The sequence below is a fragment of the Penicillium hispanicum genome (assembly GCF_028827665.1).
Source record: "Penicillium hispanicum strain IBT 35686 chromosome Unknown utg000008l_segment0_segment0, whole genome shotgun sequence".
Classification (NCBI taxonomy): domain Eukaryota; kingdom Fungi; phylum Ascomycota; class Eurotiomycetes; order Eurotiales; family Aspergillaceae; genus Penicillium; species Penicillium hispanicum.
Genome location: NW_026623200.1, coordinates 1,514,495 through 1,534,707, shown reverse-complemented (window position 1 = coordinate 1,534,707; position 20,213 = coordinate 1,514,495). Strand labels below are relative to the sequence as shown.

Genomic DNA, 20,213 nt, shown 5'->3' with positions numbered 1-20,213 from the left:
GACAACAGATTGTTGCAGAGTCAAATGCCACGAGCTCGCTGACAAGGAGAACAGGGAAATGAGGAGAAGCTGGGATGGCCGAGGATGAGGCTACCCACGTTGCGCGGGGTGAGCAGAGGGGGTTGAGTCACCGGGCGGCCGAAAGGCGACGGCGAATGTCAGTGGACAAAGTGAGCACAACTGCGATCTGAAAATGGCAGGGGGTGCTCAGCAGTGAATCAAGGTGCAGAGACTGTTGTGAATAGACTTAAGCCAGCGCCGGAGGGTCGCAGAGCAGGGTTAGAAGTTCTTGAAGCCAGTCGCCGGATTCCGGGTTTCCAAGGTTCCAAGGTTCGCTCCGTCATTTCTGACTCAGCAGGTCGCGGTGCAGGCTGAGGTCACTCCGACTCGGCCTGACTCTGTCTTCACCCTGCAGCTGCAAGGCTTACGCCTGAACATGATGAGCAATCACTGTTCGAGATGGTGCTGCTGACTTCTAATCATCATATGTGCTTGATCAGCGTTGAAATTTTGCAATAATCTACTACACTAATGGATTGGCGAAGGGAATGCACTGTCGGACTGTTTACTACAGCTTCGGTGTCCGGCACGAATGTGACGCCAACATCCTAACAGCAGGGGCTATCTAGCCTATTTTGCAATGATCTGGTGTCGTGGCATAATCCTCTTAAATTAGGAGTCATCTTGGCTGTTCAACTGACGTTCTCTGATTCTTTGGACCACCTGACAGACCTAGCGGCATTACTGGATCCTGCAAAATAAAGACTCCAAATCCACACTCCTTGGGACAAAGGATATGGAATTGAGTCTTTGTTGTTTAGGCGGTGTAAAGCCCCGGTTTGATACTCTGCCCGCCTCAAACATATCGCACTCAAGGGCCAGCAATGCCTTCCCTTGGCCCAGCCTACGAATGAGTGCAGTCCTAAAATATCCCACAGCCGGATCTGGCAAATGCAGCCATTTTCGGCTGCAATCCGACAGGGATGGAACAAAGAAGTGACGGCAAAACGACAAGAAGCCGCTCTGCTTTAGAAAGGTTCCCTCCGATCCGCAGCCTGTCCAGGGGTAGTTCCAGACATGGCCCAAAGAGTTTATGGCAGCACACTACGGAGTCTAGTGTATGTATATGGCTGCATTCGACAGGGCGTTGAAATGATCAACGTTAATTCCCCGACCATGCAGATAAATATAGAACGCACGGCTACTTCGAGAAGGCCCAACGATGCCCAGACGACGATCCCCTCCCGTTCGAGGCTTTTTCTCTCCACACAATAGTCCTTGACGGGATCTCAGAGGTCAATCGGTATTTTCGAATTCCAAAAGACTTTTCTGTGCATGACTGGAGGAGGCGTGACATTCCTCCCAGCCATCGACATGCCAGGCAACATTCCGGGCAAGTCTTATCAGCGTCCATGCATTGGACATCGCACTGTTGACCCCACAGTGATTGAACAATTTTGACAAATGATGGACAAGACAGAGCGGACTGGCCAATGCCAAGGGCTGCAGATCCTACCGTGCTCTGAATTAACCTTGTTTGAGTGATTGATGACTAGCCTCTTACTTGTCATGACGCTTACACTGGCGGCGAGGGTTGACAGCCGGGTTCTGACCACCAGTGGGCGCCTTGGTCCTGGTTCCTTGGCCGAAGCTGGACGGTTCGGCGGGTGTTCCGACCCAGGCCCAGTCCGCTTCTGATGTCTGTTGCTAGAGCTATGTCGATCCCCATGGAGAGTGTTGATTTGACATGCCAGAGCTCCTCTCCTCCACCCCCGCCACACTGACCAATTCAGACCTCGCTGCTTTTGGGTGGATGAGAGAAGGTTGCATTCCAGCTGGTGATTATCCGGACCGAAACTCCCCACTGGGGTGGATCCCTTTCTGGCAAGTCTATCGGCTCAGAGATATTCGGCACTGCGATTGGCCGGCGAGCTCAGAGAGATGCTTGAATCATTCCTTTGGGGGTTGGTGGAGCATGCGACAGGCCAACCGGATCTTTTGCAGTACATTCCTCTTTCTTCTTGGAGGGCCTCTGGAATGTGTGCAGAAAAGCTGAGGCTGGTGCTGCTGGCAGTTCAAATAGTCGCGTCGCTCTGTTTGTTTCTTTTGTTTTCTTTGCATACACTGCAGTGTTTTCATTGATTGCATCCCCAGCAGCTTGTTTGCTCTTATTGCTCTCATTGCTCTCATTGCTCTCGTTGCACACTGTCCCTGTGATCTTTGCAGCCTTTGCAGTCTTTGCATCCTTTGTACCCTTTGCTTGCCGGGTAAGATCTTCCGATCCACCGAGCCTTACTCAATCTCCGCCAGAGCCTCCCGCTGCTGGTCGCCCAATCACATCCGTCATCCACTCTCCAGGCGTTCATACCCCAAAGCCGGCTTCGCCGCAAACGGAACAAAGATGTTCGCCCAGCCATTCGATCATTCATTCAATGACTTGTTCAGCCAATACGTCAATATGGAGTCCTCGGCCGCTGATGGCAACAAAGACCCGTCGTTCTCCGGCGACCTCGACCAACTTTTCCCACTAGACTCGCTATCGAGTGACTGTGGCGATCTTTCCCCCACCGGCTCCACTTCTAAACGCCATCGTCAATCGCCGCAACCTTGGAGTAAAGAGTGGTCCCTGCATGACGACGGTGCTCAGTTCGCTTTTCAAGACACCATCCATCCCTCCGCCATTTCAGACCTCGGTCTGAATCATTTCGAGGTCTCGTCTGGCCCTGCAGGAACCCAGGGACTTCCTTCCACCTCCCCATCCACCCCGCCGGCTACTCCTCGGCGGAAAGCTACTAAGAGCGCAATCGTCACCCCAAAGTCGATTCGCCATCGCGACCCGAATGAGCGCCGCGCACTTTTGCGCAAGCAAAGCTTCTCTCCCAGCTTGATGCGCTCTACCAACCTTCAAAAAGGAAGAATGGCTTACCCAGAGGCCTGGGCTCAGCGAATCCAGAACTTCAACTTGGCTGGTTCGGATGATCGCCTGCCTTTGTCTCCCCCACCTTCCGATGTGATTGTGAAGCACGAGAACATGCCCGCCGATCCCATTCCCATGAACCACCCCAGAGATTCAGCCGAGATGCCGCCTCATTTCTTTCACCAGTCCCCCGCCGTCTCCATGCCATCTCCCTCCATTGGTGCACTTGCACGGCACCAGCAACAATACTTGAGTCATCCAGGCTCAGCCGCCTTGACAAACTCCAGCCCTCCCTCAGCAGATGAGGTCTTCTCTTCATCCCACTCCTCAGATCCTCAATCTATATCCTCATGGCAATCAGATGCCCTTGGCACCTCCCTCTCCTTCACTCCCGATCTTCAGAGCCATGATCAGGCCTGGTGGTCTCCAATGCCATCTCGGGTTGCCCAGCAACAAACCCCCTATCAGAACCCTACACCACAGCACTCCATGCAAAGCGTCGGCAGCCAGAATGACATGATGCAAGGAGGACTGATGATCCAAATGGATCCTTCCTTTGAATTGTCTGCCGATGCGTCTTTCTCATCTTTCTCCAGCAACATGATGCCTGCGACCTCGCCAAAATTCATGGCACCCTTCACCACTCCCCAAGTTCACAATATCTCCCGCTCGCCTTCACTCTCCCCCAAGGCCGGCACCTCACCGAAAGACCCTCGGAATGCGATTTCCAAGGGCAACCACCGTCGCGCACACAGCCGTAAGCTCTCTAGCCCGAGCATGAACGGCCCTAAAACGACCAAGTCCAGCAGCCCCCGAGGATCCAACAAGTCTGCGAGTGTATCGTTTGTCAACTTCACCGCCCATGACAGCCAGAAGATTCTCACTGGTGTCGCCCCCTCCGGCAGCTCCAAGACAAAGGCCCGTCGGGAGCAGGAGGCTCGCGACAAACGTCGCAAGCTGAGCGAGGCAGCTCTCCGTGCCGTGCGCAATGCCGGAGGGGATATCGAAGCTCTTGAAGCTGTATTCTGCTAGATTTTTCTGTTTTATCCCTTTTTATTACTTGTTTGTCATCACTTTTTACGTTGAAGCCGGTGTTCTTGGGATTGATATCACTGGGTATATGTTTTTTGGTTGTTTGGTGTTTCCTTGATCGGTTCTTCAGCTCTGGGCCCGGGTTATACTCCAAAATGCTAGATGTACTTTAATGTCCAGACATATATACATGTCGAATTCATCAGTTCTGTGAATACTGCCATTGGTCAATCGTTTTAAAGCACATATCCGGAAGAATTCGACGTTATGCAAAGATTTTTGAAGTTTTCTATAGTTATCAATATGATCTCTCTTCCATCTACACATACGTTCCACACGCATATCTACATACATATATTCCTACCTAGGTAGGTATGGAAATGATCTCCTCTTACACTACACTGACATAGTTTTCTTCTGATTTTTCACCGTTCACATTCACATTCACATTCAAATTCTTATTGTCTTTTTTTGATTCAAAGGTACAGTTCATTCGCTTTGCCCTCATTTACTGCCGTTCTACGCTATGCTATTGTGATCTCTCATTACCTTATCTTTTCCTTTTCACTTTGTTGCTCTTGATTCTACCTATCTCTATCCTCTCAATCCAAACATTACCTTCATCATTCCCCTATCAAGTCTTGATTTTTTGGTCAGTATCTGTTCACTCGCTTCCCTGTTTATTCCCCGATCTTCGAACTTCACTGCCTTTATTTGCTTCATCTTGAGCTCCTTAAATTCGCCCTCTCCCCCATTTTCCTACAAATATCACCCTCTCCACCCTTCTCCTCCTCTCACCTCTGGCAACTCCTGCCATTCCTCCCCCCAACTTTCCTCTGCTATTGTTGCTACCCCAGACCTGCGTCGTTCCAGTTACCCAGTTTTCCGTTCCTTTGGTGTGTCTACAACCCGGTTCCTATATTCCACCTGCTAACATTTTCCAGATATCGATTTACAGATTTGCACGTTTTCAAGTTTTCAAAAAAAAAGGAAAAAACAAAAAAAACCCCCATTTTTTACTCCTTTCCTCACAGCGTTTCTCACCTCATTTTGTCCCTTTTTCACCCTTCCATCCGCTCCCCCATTTCCTTGCTCCTCTACATTCTCGCATAGAGTCTTACAAGACTCTAGACCTTTTGATACTTTTGTGCCCTTTTTTCACACACTTTCACATTCGCAGACTCCCTTTCTCTATTCCGACCAACCACCAGCTTCAACCTCTACATTTTTCTTTTTACCTCATTCTCTCTCCACCACAGACATTTTTGCACAGCCAAAATGTCTCAGCCTCGTGGACGTGGAGGAGCCCCTCGGGGCAATTTCCGTGGCGGCGGTGGTTTTTCTGGCCGTGGAGGACGTGGAGGCTACGGCGGCGCCGGTCGTGGTGCTCCATCAGGCCCCAAGTAAGTTGACTGTCCCTTCTTCCAACGAGACATGACTGACATATTCTACCAGCCTGATGTTTCAGGATGTTCCTGTCATCGACAATGCGATCCAAGCCTTCGAGGACCAATGTGTTCAGCAGAACAAAAGTGCCCCTCTCCAGGAGAAGGAGCTGGTCCGACGCCCGGGTTATGGTGTTCAGGGACGGAAGATTATCCTGCGCGCCAACTTCTTCAGTCTTGACTTCAGCCCAAATGCTCCAGGTTTCTACTGTCATAAAGTAGTCATCAAGCCCGAACCATCTCCCCGGCGACATGCGAGGCAGCTGTTCGAGCAACTCATGCGGACTGAAGAGATTGCTCCGCTTGGTGCTGCTACCGATGGTAGCACTGAGATTGTCTGCACCACCAAGATTGTCTTCAACCCTCGTGATTTTACGGTTGATAAGAAAGACAACGGTGGAGGCAAATCGTACCGGATTTCCTTGAATGAGCCAGAGCTCATCAAACATGTGGACTTGGTTTCAGCGCTGAAGAATGCGAAACCAACGGGCTCTTCTGCCTTCGAAAATGCCGCCATTCGAGCTTTGAACATTCTGATGACCGGTGCCCCTTCGAAGGATCTCGGCGTCGTTATCAAAGGAAAGGGCTGCAAGTTCTTTTGGACCGACAATCGAAAGCAGGTCGCCGATCTCAAGGGCGGACTCGAGTGCATCCGGGGCTTCTTTTCAAGCATTCGCCCCGCTGCTGGTCGAGTGCTGATCAATATGAACACCAACCACAGCGCTTTCTATCGCCCTGGTCCCTTGTTTTGGTTGCTCGGTGACTTTAACGACGTGTTTGGGAAGGACAACATTCTCTTGAACCGCTATATTCGCGGTGTCCGCGTTGAGCTGACCCATCTGCCTCTTCAAACAAAGGACGACGGATCACAGGGCCTTCGACAGAAGTCTATCTGGGGCCTGGCTTCACCTCGCGATGGATCTCGAACCGAGAATCCCCCTCGGGTTCCGCACCTTGGGGCCAACGCTGACCTTGTTGAGTTCTACATGGAGGAACATAACACTGGCAAAGGTCGTTACATTAGTGTCACTGATTACTACAAGAAGAGTAAGCTTTACTTCCCAATCCCCCAGCCTTGAAACTTCTCGATTGACAATTTCATACAGCCTATAACATGGTCCTCAAAAACCGTACTATGCCTGTGGTCAACGTGGGAAGTTCGGACAAGCCGACTTATTTGCCAGCAGACGTTTGCAAAATCCTCCCAGGACAAATCTACAACGGTGAGCTTGGAACCACGCAGCGACAGAACATCATCAATTTCAGTTGCCGCCGTCCACCAGACAACTTCAACTCCATTAACAGCGATGGGATGAAGATCATGGGTGTTACTGATACCCGGACCCAAAAATTTGGGATCCAGGTCAACCCCGGCATGGTTGCAGTTCCTGGACGCATTCTCAACCCCCCAAGTCTGAAGTATGGTACTACATGGCAGGTTCCCAGCAAAGGCAGTTGGAATCTTGTGGGAAAGAAGTTCTGCGAAGGGGCCGTGATCAAGAGCTGGACTGGAGTCCTGCTCCAGAAAAAGGGCTTTAGTCTGCCTGGAAGCAACACGACTACACCCGAGCTGAACCGGGCGCTTGAAAAGTTCTGGACTTGTGCGAAGAACTTGGGTATTTCCTGGCCTAAACCGAGTCCTTGTGCATTCCTGGGGTTCGAAAGAGACCAGATGCATGAACGAGTCGATGAAATGTTCCGAAAGGCGGCTACGCACCTTTCCTTCATTGTGGTCTTGCTTCCCATGCAGGAGGACCGTGTTTTCAACTACATCAAATGGGTCGGTGATACTCGGGCTGGCATTCTAACCCACTGTTGCTCTGCCTCCAAATTCCTCCAAGGCAATGATCAGTACCTCGCAAACAATGCCATGAAGGTAAACCTGAAGATGGGTGGCATCTGCCAGTCCCTGGAAATGCCTCAGTCTTCTCGCCTGTTGAATGCTGGAAAAACCATGGTCGTCGGCCTCGACGTCACACACCCTTCTCCTACTGACACTGAAGCATTTCCTAGCATCGCATGCATCGTTGCCAGCATTGATTCCCGCGTCGGCCAGTGGCCGGGCGAAGCTCGCATCCAAATGCGCCGCGTTGAGACTATCCAGCCTCTCCAAGCGATGATGGGAAATTGCCTAGAGCGGTGGGTCAAGAAGAACAAGCAGCTCCCGCTCAACATCCTCATCTACCGGGATGGCGTCAGCGAAGGCCAATACCAGATGGTCCTGAATGAAGAACTGAAGTCCATCAAGACCGCAGCGCAGCTCCTGTACAAGGGTCGCCCGCCCAACATCACCATCGTCGTCTGCGGCAAACGTCACAACGTCCGCTTTTTCCCAACCCGAGAATCCGATGCTGACCGCACTAACAACCCACTCAACGGAACCGTCGTGGACCGAGTTGTCACTCGTCCGCAGCTGTGGGATTTCTATCTCCAGGCACAGGCGCCTATTCAGGGATCCGCTCGACCGGCTCACTACGTTGTCATTCATGACGAGATCTTTACCAACCCTGCTGCTAACCCAGACCACATGAAGCCCGCCGACACGCTCCAGGAACTGACCCACAACATCTGCTACATGATGGGCCGCTGCACTCGCTCGATCTCCTACAGCACTCCCGCCTTCCTCGCCGACAAGTTCTGTGACCGCGCGCGCAAGTACGTGCGTGCTCACTTCACCAAGGAAATGGAAACCCGCGACAGCGCCGCCCTGTCCACTCCTCCTCAGAGTGTGGTTAAGCTGGCTGACCAGATCATCGATAGCATGGTCTATATCTGAAGTTTGTCACATCTTTCTTATCTTTGATTGTTGACCATGCGTCTGCTACTTGCTGGATTTGAATTACGATTCTATTACAGATTCGAAGAAACTTGCTAACAACGGGGGAAAACACCAAAACACCAAAAACATGCAGAAAAGGGAGGTGGAAAATCTAGAAAAAAAAGGAGGGAGGTTTTTTGGAGGTGAAGATAGAGGGTTTGCGCTCTAGATTGTGATTGGGAGTGTGCATTTGCTTTTGTTGTTTTTGGCTTTTTAGAAGATAGAAAATACAAAAACCAAAAAAGGGCCCGTTGGGGCCGCCCACATATTTTTTCTTAAAGGAATATAGACGGATCCATTAAATCTTGTAGGAAAACCGGCCTTGGCTGGAAGAATTATTGGGAATTATGGCGTTGAGAGCTAAGGACTGGTTATTATATTGAGTACAAAGAGGAGAATCCTCTGTATAGAACATGGAATCAAGCAATAATGTACAGAGGCTAAATCAGAGCAGGCCATTAATATGACATGGAAAGTGTTGATGCGCTCATCCAATTTAGAGGTAAGGGCATGAGACTCGGATGGCGAGCATTCTGGTGATGAAGTGCCTGCCTGCATACGATCTGCAGCAAGGCCCTAGAGCTCGAAGGGTGGGCATAAAACCCGTTTATCGCGAGGGAAGAGCATTCGAGCAAGATGCGAGGTGACTTCTTTCCATGAAACACCCAGGATATCTGCCGACTGGTGCCAGGCTGGCCAGGTGCTGCCCAGATGCTCTCCTTTGTTGACACAGTTTTTCTGTCTCGACGTTGGTCGTTTCCCACATCATGTTTCACCGCTGTGAAGTAGGTGTCCATGGCTCAGGCTGCCAGCTGTCTCCTGGGTTTTTATTATCTGCTCTAGCCCACGGGTTCGGTTCTTTCTGGGGCTTTGACTCGGCGGCGGGTGCCTGCTGCGATGCGGAGGCGCCGGGCGCAGGAGTGGCGGCATCCTCTGACGCCGCATTGACGGTAACCTCGCTAGATTCCATCGCTGGCGCAGGCTGCTGGGTCTGGGGTTTATCCAGGAAAGACGGCTTGCTGGCCCAGCGTTCATCGGCTAATCGGGCAAGTTCTTTTATTTGTCTCTGGCGGAGGACGTCCTGTTGCTGTTCCTCAATGCTCGGCGGGTGTTCGCGGACGTATCGGAGCCATTGGTGCCATTGTGCTGTCAATCCGAGAAGAAGTTAACATCACAATATCCTTCTTTAGACGCCCTGCCGGCGCAGATCGAGTGCGCATTCTTCCCCCGCATGCGATGGCACTCACGTGTAACCTGGACATCTCCATAGTGTGTCTTGGGATCGAATTTCACAATGCGGCGGTATCTATTGGCGTTCATGACATCCTTGAACTCCCAGAAAGTATTTCCGGCGAGGTCATTGCCTGGTAGGGTAATGGTCAGCAAAGCCCGGGGATGGACCCAACGCGGAGCGACAACTGCATCAAGCGCCGGTGGGAACAGGCGCAATCAACCTACCGACCAGAAATGACTTCCTCCAGGGCAGCCGGAAGCTCTTCCACTTGAACCAGAGGCTATTAACCATTGTGGGTGGAATGGGATGTGGAGTGAGGCGAGGAGGACGGGGCGTGGAGAAAATGTGATGCGGGAAAAGAGCCAGAACGTTAGAACGTCATCGGCGGGCCCGAATAAACACAGCCCCGGGGCATTCCATTCCACCTCTTCTCCCTCCACCTCTCTCTTCTCCCCATCTGGGTTCGTTGGAAGTGCATTGGGGGTTTCGTGCCACTCGACCTCTTTGCCTAGCTATTTCTCAAACTACACCTGACTATCCATCCGCTGATACCCAAGTCCCCACCGCTAGGGCGGATCAGGCACACTCGGGCAAAGGGATATCCTACACAGGGAGAACAGTCTGACTACACTCTAACACCTGCAGCACGCAGTCCGATAATTGCAAATTGACCATGGCGTCGGTGACTTCGTTGGACAAAGACCTGCGCAATATGCGCCTATCCCGCTATACCCCGCAGGCAGCCGCGGAGGTGCGCGACTGGATCGAGGAGATGCTGCGCGAGAAACTGCCCTCCAGTGACCTTTTGGAAGGACTCAAGGATGGAGTGGCTCTCTGCAAGTGAGTTTCAATCGCAGTTCTGAGAGGCATAGATGGCATCAGAACGTGAACTAATCCCTGCGTTTCCAGACTAGTCAATCTGGCCGTGTCACCCGGCGTGAAGTATAAGCCGTCCTCGATGCCATTCGTACAGATGGAGAATATCTCGCACTTCCTTCGCGCATGCCAAATGCAGCCTCTCAGTCTTCCCCCGCACGACGTCTTCCTCACCGTGGATCTCTACGAAGCGAAGGACCCGGCCCAAGTCCTCCAGTGCATTGCCGCGTTCAGCCGAAGGGCTAATGCCCTCCAGCCCAGTGTCTTTCCGCGCACTGTTGGCCCTCAGAGCAAACGGGGAGTGGTCAGCCCACACGCAACAGGTTCTTCGAGTCAAGGGTCTTTTACTCCCCGCACAGGCCGAGCATCCAGCAATGCCAGCGATGCGAATATTGCTGGCTCTGGGCGGCCGGTGAGCCCTGCTAAGCCCTCTGGGTCCTACAGCTCCTGGAGCAAGAGGAACGACGAGTCATCGACTGCACCGGCCTGGAACATTCACCAATATGGCTACATGGGCGGCGCCAGCCAAGGCAACCAGGGCATTGCTTTCGGTGCCCGGCGGCAGATTACCACTCCGTCTCCAGCAGTGCCTAGTCTTGCGGAGAAGGAGAAACGCAGGCGAGAGGAGGAAGAGAGAGCTCGCCAACAGGAGGCCGAGAGGGAAGAGGATGAGAGAGCACGCCAACGCGAGATCGAAGCACAAGAAGCCCGAGCCAAGGCTGAAGAAGAGCGCCAATGGCAAGAGGAAACCACCCGCCTCAGGGAAAAGGAACGCCGTGAAATGGAAGAACAGAAGAAGCAGTGGGATGAGGAGAGACGCCAGTGGGAGCAAGAAGAACAGCGACGATTGGCCGAAGAAAAGGAAGCCGAAGAACGCCTAGAGAACGAGCGGCAACGTCGACGAGAAGCCACCGATTCTCGTCTTAACGGCCAGTTCCTTAGCCAATACCAAGCCAGCCAGGCGAGTGCAACCCCTGGAGGAGCGGGAGCTTTGCCTCAAGAGACTCCCGAGAGTCGGCGCATCAAGGAACTTGAGCGTGAACTAGAACTGGCCAAAGAACGTGAACGTCGGTATGAAAGCGAGCGACAGGAAAACCAGTCTCAGGCGGGCAGCAGCGATTCCCAACCTCGCAGTCGCAGCCGTCAACGCCCGGTGCCTGTTCCTCCAAAACCGAGTTACGACCTCTCTTCTCTCGAACAAGAACGCCGGTTACTCCGTACCGAATGGCAGAATAACCAAGATATGCCCGCGGCGCAGGAGGAGCCTGATCACGCTCAAGAAGAGCAAGCTCCGCCTCCACCTCCCCGGCCCCTTCCAGAGCCTGTGCCATCATCACAACCGACACCTCCCGCCCGAGATCTGCCGCCCACTCCTCCTCGTCCACTGCCAGATCCAGTCGCATATAACGCGAATCGTACCCGCGAAAACCGGGTGGACCGTTTCCTCTCATCAAATCCTGCTCCGGTAGCGCCGACGCCCGCTTCTCACAAACCGCAAGACTACAGCACCACGTCTGAAGTCGACGAAGAGAATAGCCGCCGCGTCGCGGCACAGCAGAAGACCCGTGCTGGCGGATGGGCTTCCAAGTCACTCCTGGAGCGTGAGATGGAGCGCGAACGCGAGCGCCAGCGCGAGTGGGAGGAGAACCAGAAACAGACCCAAGCGGCCGCCGAGCGCGGCCTGCGCGATACTTCCCTCGGCTCGGGACCGGGCCAGTCCTGGGACATCCACCAGTATGGCTACCTTGGTGGCGACAACCAGAACCGTGGTGGTCCCGGGCTGGGTGTTGGTGGTGCCAGACGCCAGATCATCGGGCCCCGGCCGCCGCCATAAGCACTCGCGCTGCACGCAGATCGATGCCCTATTCAACCTAGGAACTGGTCAACTGCTCTTTTCTTTCCTTCTCGGGCCCATTCTCACTCTTCCTTTTCTATGTCTTTCTTCTCTGGTCTCCAGTGTTATCTCGCGTCTCCTTTGCGTCGGCGACCTGGTGGAATATTTGTTGGGTGGTGTGGTTTCACCACGTTTTATGCTAATTTTTTTTATGCTAATTTTCCTTCTTTTTATTTCGAGGCAGTTTTACGCTAGGTTGTAGATATCTCCAAGTATACATCAACACTGATGATTTCAGGTCTGCTCATGTTGGATATACTAGTGATCCAGTAAACTTCTGCTATGCTGGGATTCAGGAAAACCTCGCCCTGGAAAGGTGGCCGTTTCTGGCACCGTCACTTTTGGCGTCGAGTTCCACTGGACCCTTTAATTTAGTTGTAAACAATAGCATTCAACTATGTAGATGAGCAACGCTGAGTATGCATCATGAAAGATCATTGCCGTCGTAAACATCATAACCACGAGCCAGTCCCCAAGAGTCAAGACTGCGGCTGCAGGAGATCAACCAGAAAAACCAGTCTCTCGCCACTCTCCACCAGCCAGCACCACTCGAGAGACTCCTTATTCCGACTGTTCTGGCCGCGACGGAACTCTTCTTGTGCCTTATCAGCCCGACGGAGAATTCCCTGCTCCACTGCCTCTTTCAGAGAAGGGGTGACGGTCAGCAGTTTGCTTCCCGCGAGAAGCACGATGAGAGCCTCGAAGAGAATAGATACTTTGGCGTTGTTGACGGCGCTGGCGCTCGCTGCGGCGAATGGGAGAAAGCAACGCTCCAGCTTGTTTTGGTTGAGATACTCGTCATCCGTTCCAGGAGCGGAACTCTCCAGTACGGTGTACAGGAGAAGCTCGCATAGGGTAGTCTGTGCGGCATCCGCGAGCTCGGGCACGATGTATGGGCTGACGAATGCTTGAAAGATTGGGAGAGGGAGGGGGCGGATTTTTTCCACAAAAAAATTGTAGAGGTCGAGGATAGAAACAAAGTCATGAGGAAGCCGGTCAGCGACATTGGACAGAATGCCGATGAATCTTTTGCGCAGCCCTAGACCGGCAAGACCACCCATCAAAGCGACGCCACCGCGGTGCTCTGCCAAAGAGGAGTAGCCTGTGATTTCGGGCTCCGCGGCGGATGAATTTGTCGCAGTCCTTGTGCCTCGTCTTGTGCGCTTTGATCTTCGAGCTTTTGTGTCGGTGCCAGAGGAGGGCGTGGAGCCCGATGAATGTTTGCTTCCATTTGGGGCGGAATGGACTTCATCGTCCGTCTCGTCCTCAGACAAGTAGTCGCCGTATAGCCCCCGGTCAATATCGACCTCGCGTTCCCGCTTATTGGCCTTGTCTGCGGACTGGCTCGACTTGGACTGAACAAGTTCTCGGTGGAAGACCGCCCGAAACTCGTTGACCGAGGTTGCACTGCCATCTGCGAAGATAGCCCGTAATATTCGGCGATTTCTTCCAGACACCGGGCCCGCAGATAGGTACTGGAAAATCAGGCTGCCCCGGAAGATATCCAGCCCCTGATCATCCTTTGCTCGAGGCTTTTTGCCTTTTCCACCTTTGGATGCCGGCACAGCATTATACTTGGAGTCGTCCTTCTTTGCCTTGAGCTCTTCATACTCCCGTTCTCGGTCGGCCCAATCAGCCTGGATGACATCGCACATGAACTGCAGCCAAATCTGCCATCGTTCCCACCGTTCGGGATGAAGGACCGAGCAGTTGAACGCCCAACCAACCGCGTGCCAAAAATCCTCAGCACGAGACCATAGCGAGTCCGACTGGCCCAATTCCAGATTCAGCGCCTTGGTCTCGTCGCGGAGTTCATTGTTCGACGACGGGTCCTCTGTGTGACGGCGGCGCCCCGATCGCGTAGACTCGAAATGCGCAAAAGAAAACGCTACGTCGAGTTTGGCGCCTCTCGGGCTGACCAGCGTGCTGGTGAGCCGCAAGAGCCGCAGCGCGGCATTGGCCGCTTCCTTTTCTTCCGCGGTTTGAGCGCGGGTTGTCGTTGACGGGTGGACAAGGCATGTAGCGGCAAGGGCAAGATGCTGCGGTAGGGGAAGCACGGCTTTTTTTGAGGCATAGGTGCCGGAGGCGAGGGTGTTAAATAGGAGGGTCAATGCCTGGGTGTCTAGTGTAGTTGAGCATGTTAGCTGCGCTCGGCCCGAGGTGCCATATGGGGGTCCACAGACAGAGCTTCTCTTCAAAGAATATTCCTGTATGCTGTAATAGCTCAAACGGAAGAGCTGCCGGTGTGCGATAGGCCATGTCGCCTAGAGGACACAAGGGCTCGAGATTCTGGCCCGACATGGCGCCGCGTTGACGCGCCCGCGGGCGCTTATCGATAACAGCTTAGTCAGGGCGATCGTGAGGGAGTGTTGGTAAACACAGGTAAATACTGGGAGACACGAGTGTATGGGTAGGATGCTGGAGAGACGCAGACAAAGTGGAAGATGGAAGGAAACGTGATGGACTGGGAGGAGTTTCCCAATGGGATCATTTTGGGAGCATTTATGCATGACAGGTGCAACTGGCAACAAAGAAGAGTTGTCTTTAGGGGAGCAATGACCCCGTCACAAATGTACAAACACAAGAACCTGGTAATGATAGCACGCGCTCAATACAAAAATATCAAATACGTAATTAACATCTCTCCTTCAAGTTGTGCTAATATTCTTGAGCATATATTCGCTCGGTCTCTGGCTAGCGACTGTGTTAACTATTTAGTTAGTTCATATAGTACAGTATGATGCAATGAGTCCCCGCATGGGCCAAGCCACGCCGATGACTTGCATAGTTAGCAGCCCTGCAGGGCCCAGTTTTCATTTTAGCTTGCAGGGGAAGAGGACTACACGATTTGAGAAATATGGCTCCTTGGGAGAGACAGAAAGTGGAGGTGTACACAGTAAGATATGCAGGTTTCTAGAGCTGGGAAATCTAGACAAGGACAGGCTGGAGCTAAAGGACCGGCGTTTTTGTCTCTCGCAGCCAATGGTCGCGTCATCGTATTTGCCAAAAGAGAAAGGGGAGATTTGCGATATCCAATAACGGATCACAACTCCACGAATCAACGCAATGCAAGTCTTTATGAGGAGGGAGGACAAGGTAGCAGAGAGGTCAAGAGGGACCAAGAGCGAGCTTGAAGGCCGAAAAGACGCCAAGGTAGCAAGAGACGAGAGGAAGGAAAGGACAGAAAAGAGAAGAAAAGTAGAGCCAAGGGAAGAATAAGGAAATACTATGACTCCTCTGGTAAATCAGAGAAGAGGCCTATTCGCAACCGATGGGACTGGAAGAATGTTAGCACAATGCCCAACACCTGAGAAAACCAGTCCAGAGCAACAAAACACATACAAAAGGCAACTTGGGAATGACCACCCCCAGCGTGGCCAGGACGTTGATGGTGAAGTAGGTCAGGTCGTAGTGGGTATAGTGGGTGCTGAGGAGGAAGAGCACAATCGGCACGCAGAGCAGGAACTTCTTAGTGGGAGTATACTGGTCGCCGTTGTCGATTTGCTCCCACATGTTGAGGTTATCGTAGGCACCGGCGTTAAACTCGAAGGGAATGCCCCGCACCCAGTGGAACATGAGGAACGAGCCGAACATGTAGCTGATATTGGTCAGGGTCCACGAGGTCTCCTGCGAGACGCCCGGAATGATGTCGTAGAATATCTTGAGCGCAGCAATGAGGACGAAGTGGATGGTCCAGGCACCTGTTTTGACGCGATCGAAATTCTCCGTTAGCCCTCTGTGTCTGGCATCCGTGGTGGATTGGCCTGCTTTGCTGTCCACCGTGTCCGGAGCGAATCGGGTGGGATCTGGGTGAGATCTGGATCTGGATCTGGTAGGAGTCCAACTTACCCTTGGCGTTGACCCAGTTGGCATTGAGGTTTGGCAGTGCCGCCTGGTCACTGGTATGTTCGATGGACTCCGGGGGTTCCTGGTAGATGAGGCTGCTGGACCGCCGCCGGCGGCCCTGCTTTTGGGTGTTGGGGGATAACCGCTGTGGCCCGTCCATCTCGGGAGGAAAGGAGATGGTACGAGGAACCAACAGGGAGGATTTGGAGGGTTCAGTCGCCAGCGTGACGGATGGCGATAGCGATGGGAAAAAAGGAGCGTGGGGATGGAAGTGGCACACACGGCCCAGAACTGGAGAAGGCCGGGCGGATCGGACGGGGGTCACGGGGTTCTTGGGTTGATGCCGGCGCGGGTTTCTGCTGTTGGCCTGCGATGCTCGGAGACGCTGCTGGGGATGCAGGATGCAATAGTGAATCTGTTGAATCTGCACAAGAGCAGGGAATGGATTGGGAGGAATCCGATCTAGGCACGTGCGGTTCACGGCAGCTTCGGCCAAAAGTACTGAAGTTCGCCGCGATTTGGGCCGCGTTGGTCTCGCCACCGAGAATTCAACGGCCTTGTCCACATCCCCCTATCTTTGGTGGGCTTATTTTAGAAAGGAATCAAATTAGCTAGGGAGTTAGTCATGCCCTGAGACAGATGTTATCATGACTATTCCTGTCCTGCTTCTGATTCCCTCGGTCGTCATTCCTCGAATTCTTTCTCTGACACCCCTGAGGTAATTATGGATAACTGGGATTTGATCGATTCAAACACAGCAGGAGCTGAAATAGCCATTCCGATGCTCGGATGCTCCTATTGGGCTAACACTGTATAAATAGCCGGCAGAGTTGCCTCCATTCCGGGCGCTGCGCTTGTGGTGCTTATTGGCCGCCGTAAAATTTCATGGACTTTCGGCCATGCGCACTCTCCTCTACAACAGCCCACCCTGTCCAGCAACACCGGTCATGTCAGACTCTGGGGACGAGGCTGACTCAAGGACTGCCTCGGTGGGCATCCAACGTCCACGATCAACCCAATCTTCCAATCGCGGCGACAGCAACTCCCGGCCCACAAAGAAACAGCGGCGCAATCGGAACCGTGCAGACCGCGATGCCAACGATTTTGTTCCTCGCGGCGCTGCCTTTAGCGCCAACGCACTCCAAGTTGATCCCGACGAGACATCCACTTCCGACTCTGCCAGCGATTCCGCAAAGTCGGATGCGCCCGTAACCTCGACGGCGGCCAACCCACACGCGGGCAGCACCGCCCCAGCAATCAGCTGGAACCAGGGAAGGAAAAGCGCCGTGCGTACTACACTGGGGAAGCGGAAGGCCCCAGTACACACCCAGGAGCAGGGACAAGCTCTGCCCGAGGCGAATAGCGCGGGTGCGGAGCAATTCAAGGCCGTGAATGGCGCGTACTGGCGCAGTCGCAGTGCCTCCGTCTCATCTGCGGCACGTAGCAACAGGGCTGCCAGTGTGGAAGAAGGCGAAGTGGACTCCAGGAGCGACTCGGATGATTCCGAGTCTCTGGATTCCGAAGCTGATGACTCCATCTTACTGAACATTGGCGCAAAGTCTGGGGATGGTGCAGATGACTACGACCCAGCGTCCCTGGTTTTAGACCATGGCCCAACCAATGGCCACACAAATGGGGTCTCGCAGGCGAAGGCTCCGGTGCCCCCTTCACAGTTAGGGTCTAAAGAAGACGCATTTCGGCTATTCTCTCAGAAGTATCCGACTGCCCCTACCACTCTTGTGGATTTGATCGAGCCAGACATGGGGATCCAGGCGAAGTTCCTGTACTGGGATCGGGATATCAATGATATTGATCTGAACCTTCCAATTGGGTGTACAGAGTGTCTCCAACAGGGTCACTTGGCGGAGGTGTGTCCAACAAAAGAGGTATGTATTTCCCTTTTTTCTCTCAATTGTATGGGAGATCCTAATCCGCCCTAGTGTGTACATTGCGGGTCTTGGAATGATCATCCAAGCTCTTTCTGCCCCTCATGGCGACGATGCCAACGCTGCCGGGAAAGAGGCCACAATGAGCAACAGTGCCCATCAGCTTTGAAGAGCTCCGCTTCCGAAATCCCATGTGATTTGTGCGGTTCTTCAGAGCATGTGGAATCGCAATGCGATTATCAATGGAAGTTCCCAATGCGCGAAGCCACCGCCCAAGAGATCACGGTCTCCATTTCGTGTGCCCGCTGCGTCAGCTCCAGCCACTTGATCGGCGACTGTCCGTCCCTCCGCCAGCCGCTCAAAACAACCTCCTTCAGCCTCAAGGGCATTGATCCTGCCCACATAATCAATCTTAACACACAAACGAAACTCCCTCCGCCACCACCGACCAGGGCTCCAAGTGGCAAGGGACGCCGAGGTGCCCCCCGCTCGCCATCCTCCGAAAGCGAGGACATGCTGCCCCGTCGTGGTCGCCGACCACCTCCGCCGGCCCCGTCGCGCGGGAAACCGCGTGGTGGTGCTATTCGGTTTGGAAACGGCTTTGCGGCTAATGGTAGGGGCGGCTCCGACAAGTCGCGAGGCAAGCCTCCGAATCGCGGCCGAATGCCGCCCCCTGGAAATAACACACGCCAGCGCTCAATATCCCCCTATGGTCAACCCAGGCGTGGTCCGCCGCCTCCGCGAGGAGGTGGAGGGAACCGTGGCCGTGGAGGCGGGCGTGGCGGCCGCGCTCGTAGAGGGAAATAGACCGAGGAGGTCGGTCAAGCAACGAAATAACATCATGATTCCTGTTCACTTGTACATTAAAGGACCATAGACGTGGCGTTTGGCTACAATGGGTCATCCTACTGCAGAAGCATTCGATGCGACATCTGCAGCAATCACAATGTGTGATTCGGTAAATTTGCAATGCGCACTATGCTAATTGAATCATGTAGTAACCGGCGTAAGCATTGTCCAAGCAATGACCTACCCTGCATGTGGTTCATTGCCTTCCTGGTCCCCAACGAATCCCTCCTCGAGGATATCGACCAATTGGTCCAGACGATGGATGCAGAGATCCGTATGAGCGTGTTCCTTCAGGTGGGCATTACGCTCGTTGAGGAGCAGCACTGTCGCCGCACCCGCGGTGTGTCCGGCAGTCATATCGTCAATGCTGTCGCCGACCTATCAGATGCAAGTCAGTCGCCTATCCTGTACATTCGAAGGAGAGGCCTTTGATGTGGCAGCTCACCATGATGAGACTGTTTGCGCGGTTCGTCAGCCCCCATTCCTGCGCAATGTGCAGGATCCCCGCCGGATCGGGCTTGGGTAAGAGGTTTGGCGTATCCCGAGTGATGATGGGAAGAAAAATATGGGTTGGGAGATGGTTCTGGATCAAGTATTGCACTGGAGCCCTGCGATTCGATGAGTTGTAATTGTTACCTTCCCCAGAACAAGCTATTCGTGCGAAACGACGGACGGGAAATCAGATCATACTCAAAATTCCGCGTGCAAAGAGCTCGCCGAAGCCCGCGCGATTGGAGGTAGTCCATCAGCCGAGCCAGACCGGGCTGTGGCTGCTGTTCCATCATGGCTCGCCGTTCCACAGCTCGCACTTTTTCGACCGCGGCGGTGCGCTCTTGCGGGGTGGGCAGCTCGCGGATGTGATGGAGGATGTCGATGGTGCGGTCAATCTCGAGTGCCTCTCTACATTGGAAACCAGTCAGATCGTGGCCCATGCGGGACCCGATATGTGGGTTGTCGAGTAGTTTCTCGTTTCTCGGATGGACTGAGCGACTGGAAACTTAGAGATGGCATGCTCACCTCATTTCTGTGAACATGTGATGTTGCGGTAGACTGGAGCAGCGTTAGTGACAGTGGTACATGATCGAGTCGCCATCTCCTACCAGAGGGTCCCGTCCACATCAAACACAATCCCTTTCAACGGCGGCGCATCCGACGCCCGCGCGGGATCGAGCGGTGCGAACCGCCGCGGGTGGAGTTGACGGCATTCTGCAGCGACAGCAGACATGATGGACGACGGCGTGGAATGAAGCGCCCGCCGAATCGTGATGGGTTGGACCAGGAGAAATGAGGTGCGGTCGAAGCGGAGCCGAGCAGATCGGTTTCCCATGGATCTGCGTGTTTCGACCCATCCCCGATCTGGCCGTATAGAGTTGCGATGAAAGACCATGCATCGATTGGCGAGAGTATGGTTGTCGC

At 53.5% G+C, this 20,213-nt stretch overlaps 8 protein-coding genes across 8 annotated transcripts; 4 read left to right on the top strand and 4 right to left on the bottom strand.

Moving 5' to 3' along the window:
• Positions 1 to 2,401: 2,401 nt before the first annotated feature.
• Positions 2,402 to 3,949, top strand: wetA (developmental regulatory protein WetA; the record flags this gene model as incomplete). Its single annotated transcript, XM_056948581.1, has 1 exon — positions 2,402 to 3,949. The coding sequence occupies one exon, from the start codon at positions 2,402 to 2,404 to the stop codon at positions 3,947 to 3,949; it is 1,548 nt and encodes a 515-aa protein (XP_056795806.1).
• A 1,278-nt stretch (positions 3,950 to 5,227) lies between these two features.
• On the top strand, positions 5,228 to 8,170 carry N7459_009412 (argonaute/piwi family protein; the record flags this gene model as incomplete). The annotated part of the gene is made up of 3 exons (XM_056948580.1): positions 5,228 to 5,352; positions 5,405 to 6,441; positions 6,501 to 8,170. The coding sequence occupies 3 exons, from the start codon at positions 5,228 to 5,230 to the stop codon at positions 8,168 to 8,170; spliced, it is 2,832 nt and encodes a 943-aa protein (XP_056795805.1).
• Positions 8,171 to 8,984: 814 nt separating this feature from the next.
• Positions 8,985 to 9,737, bottom strand: N7459_009411 (uncharacterized protein; the record flags this gene model as incomplete). Its single annotated transcript, XM_056948579.1, has 3 exons — positions 8,985 to 9,358; positions 9,460 to 9,576; positions 9,671 to 9,737. The coding sequence occupies 3 exons, from the start codon at positions 9,735 to 9,737 to the stop codon at positions 8,985 to 8,987; spliced, it is 558 nt and encodes a 185-aa protein (XP_056795804.1).
• A 382-nt stretch (positions 9,738 to 10,119) lies between these two features.
• Positions 10,120 to 12,156, top strand: N7459_009410 (calponin homology domain protein; the record flags this gene model as incomplete). Its single annotated transcript, XM_056948578.1, has 2 exons — positions 10,120 to 10,286; positions 10,356 to 12,156. 2 exons carry the CDS (start codon positions 10,120 to 10,122, stop codon positions 12,154 to 12,156), a joined length of 1,968 nt encoding a protein of 655 aa, XP_056795803.1.
• Positions 12,157 to 12,695: 539 nt separating this feature from the next.
• Positions 12,696 to 14,517, bottom strand: N7459_009409 (uncharacterized protein; the record flags this gene model as incomplete). Its single annotated transcript, XM_056948577.1, has 2 exons — positions 12,696 to 14,338; positions 14,400 to 14,517. 2 exons carry the CDS (start codon positions 14,515 to 14,517, stop codon positions 12,696 to 12,698), a joined length of 1,761 nt encoding a protein of 586 aa, XP_056795802.1.
• Positions 14,518 to 15,442: 925 nt separating this feature from the next.
• N7459_009408 (ORMDL family protein) lies at positions 15,443 to 16,522 on the bottom strand (the record flags this gene model as incomplete). The annotated part of the gene is made up of 3 exons (XM_056948576.1): positions 15,443 to 15,493; positions 15,559 to 16,022; positions 16,066 to 16,522. Coding segments are annotated over 3 exons (972 nt in total), but the record flags the coding sequence as incomplete, so codon positions are not given.
• Positions 16,523 to 16,961: 439 nt separating this feature from the next.
• Positions 16,962 to 18,755, top strand: N7459_009407 (zinc knuckle domain protein; the record flags this gene model as incomplete). The annotated part of the gene is made up of 2 exons (XM_056948575.1): positions 16,962 to 17,948; positions 18,102 to 18,755. 2 exons carry the CDS (start codon positions 16,962 to 16,964, stop codon positions 18,753 to 18,755), a joined length of 1,641 nt encoding a protein of 546 aa, XP_056795800.1.
• A 222-nt stretch (positions 18,756 to 18,977) lies between these two features.
• On the bottom strand, positions 18,978 to 20,022 carry N7459_009406 (putative haloacid dehalogenase-like hydrolase; the record flags this gene model as incomplete). The annotated part of the gene is made up of 5 exons (XM_056948574.1): positions 18,978 to 19,175; positions 19,243 to 19,405; positions 19,488 to 19,697; positions 19,815 to 19,847; positions 19,898 to 20,022. The coding sequence occupies 5 exons, from the start codon at positions 20,020 to 20,022 to the stop codon at positions 18,978 to 18,980; spliced, it is 729 nt and encodes a 242-aa protein (XP_056795799.1).
• Positions 20,023 to 20,213: the final 191 nt, after the last annotated feature.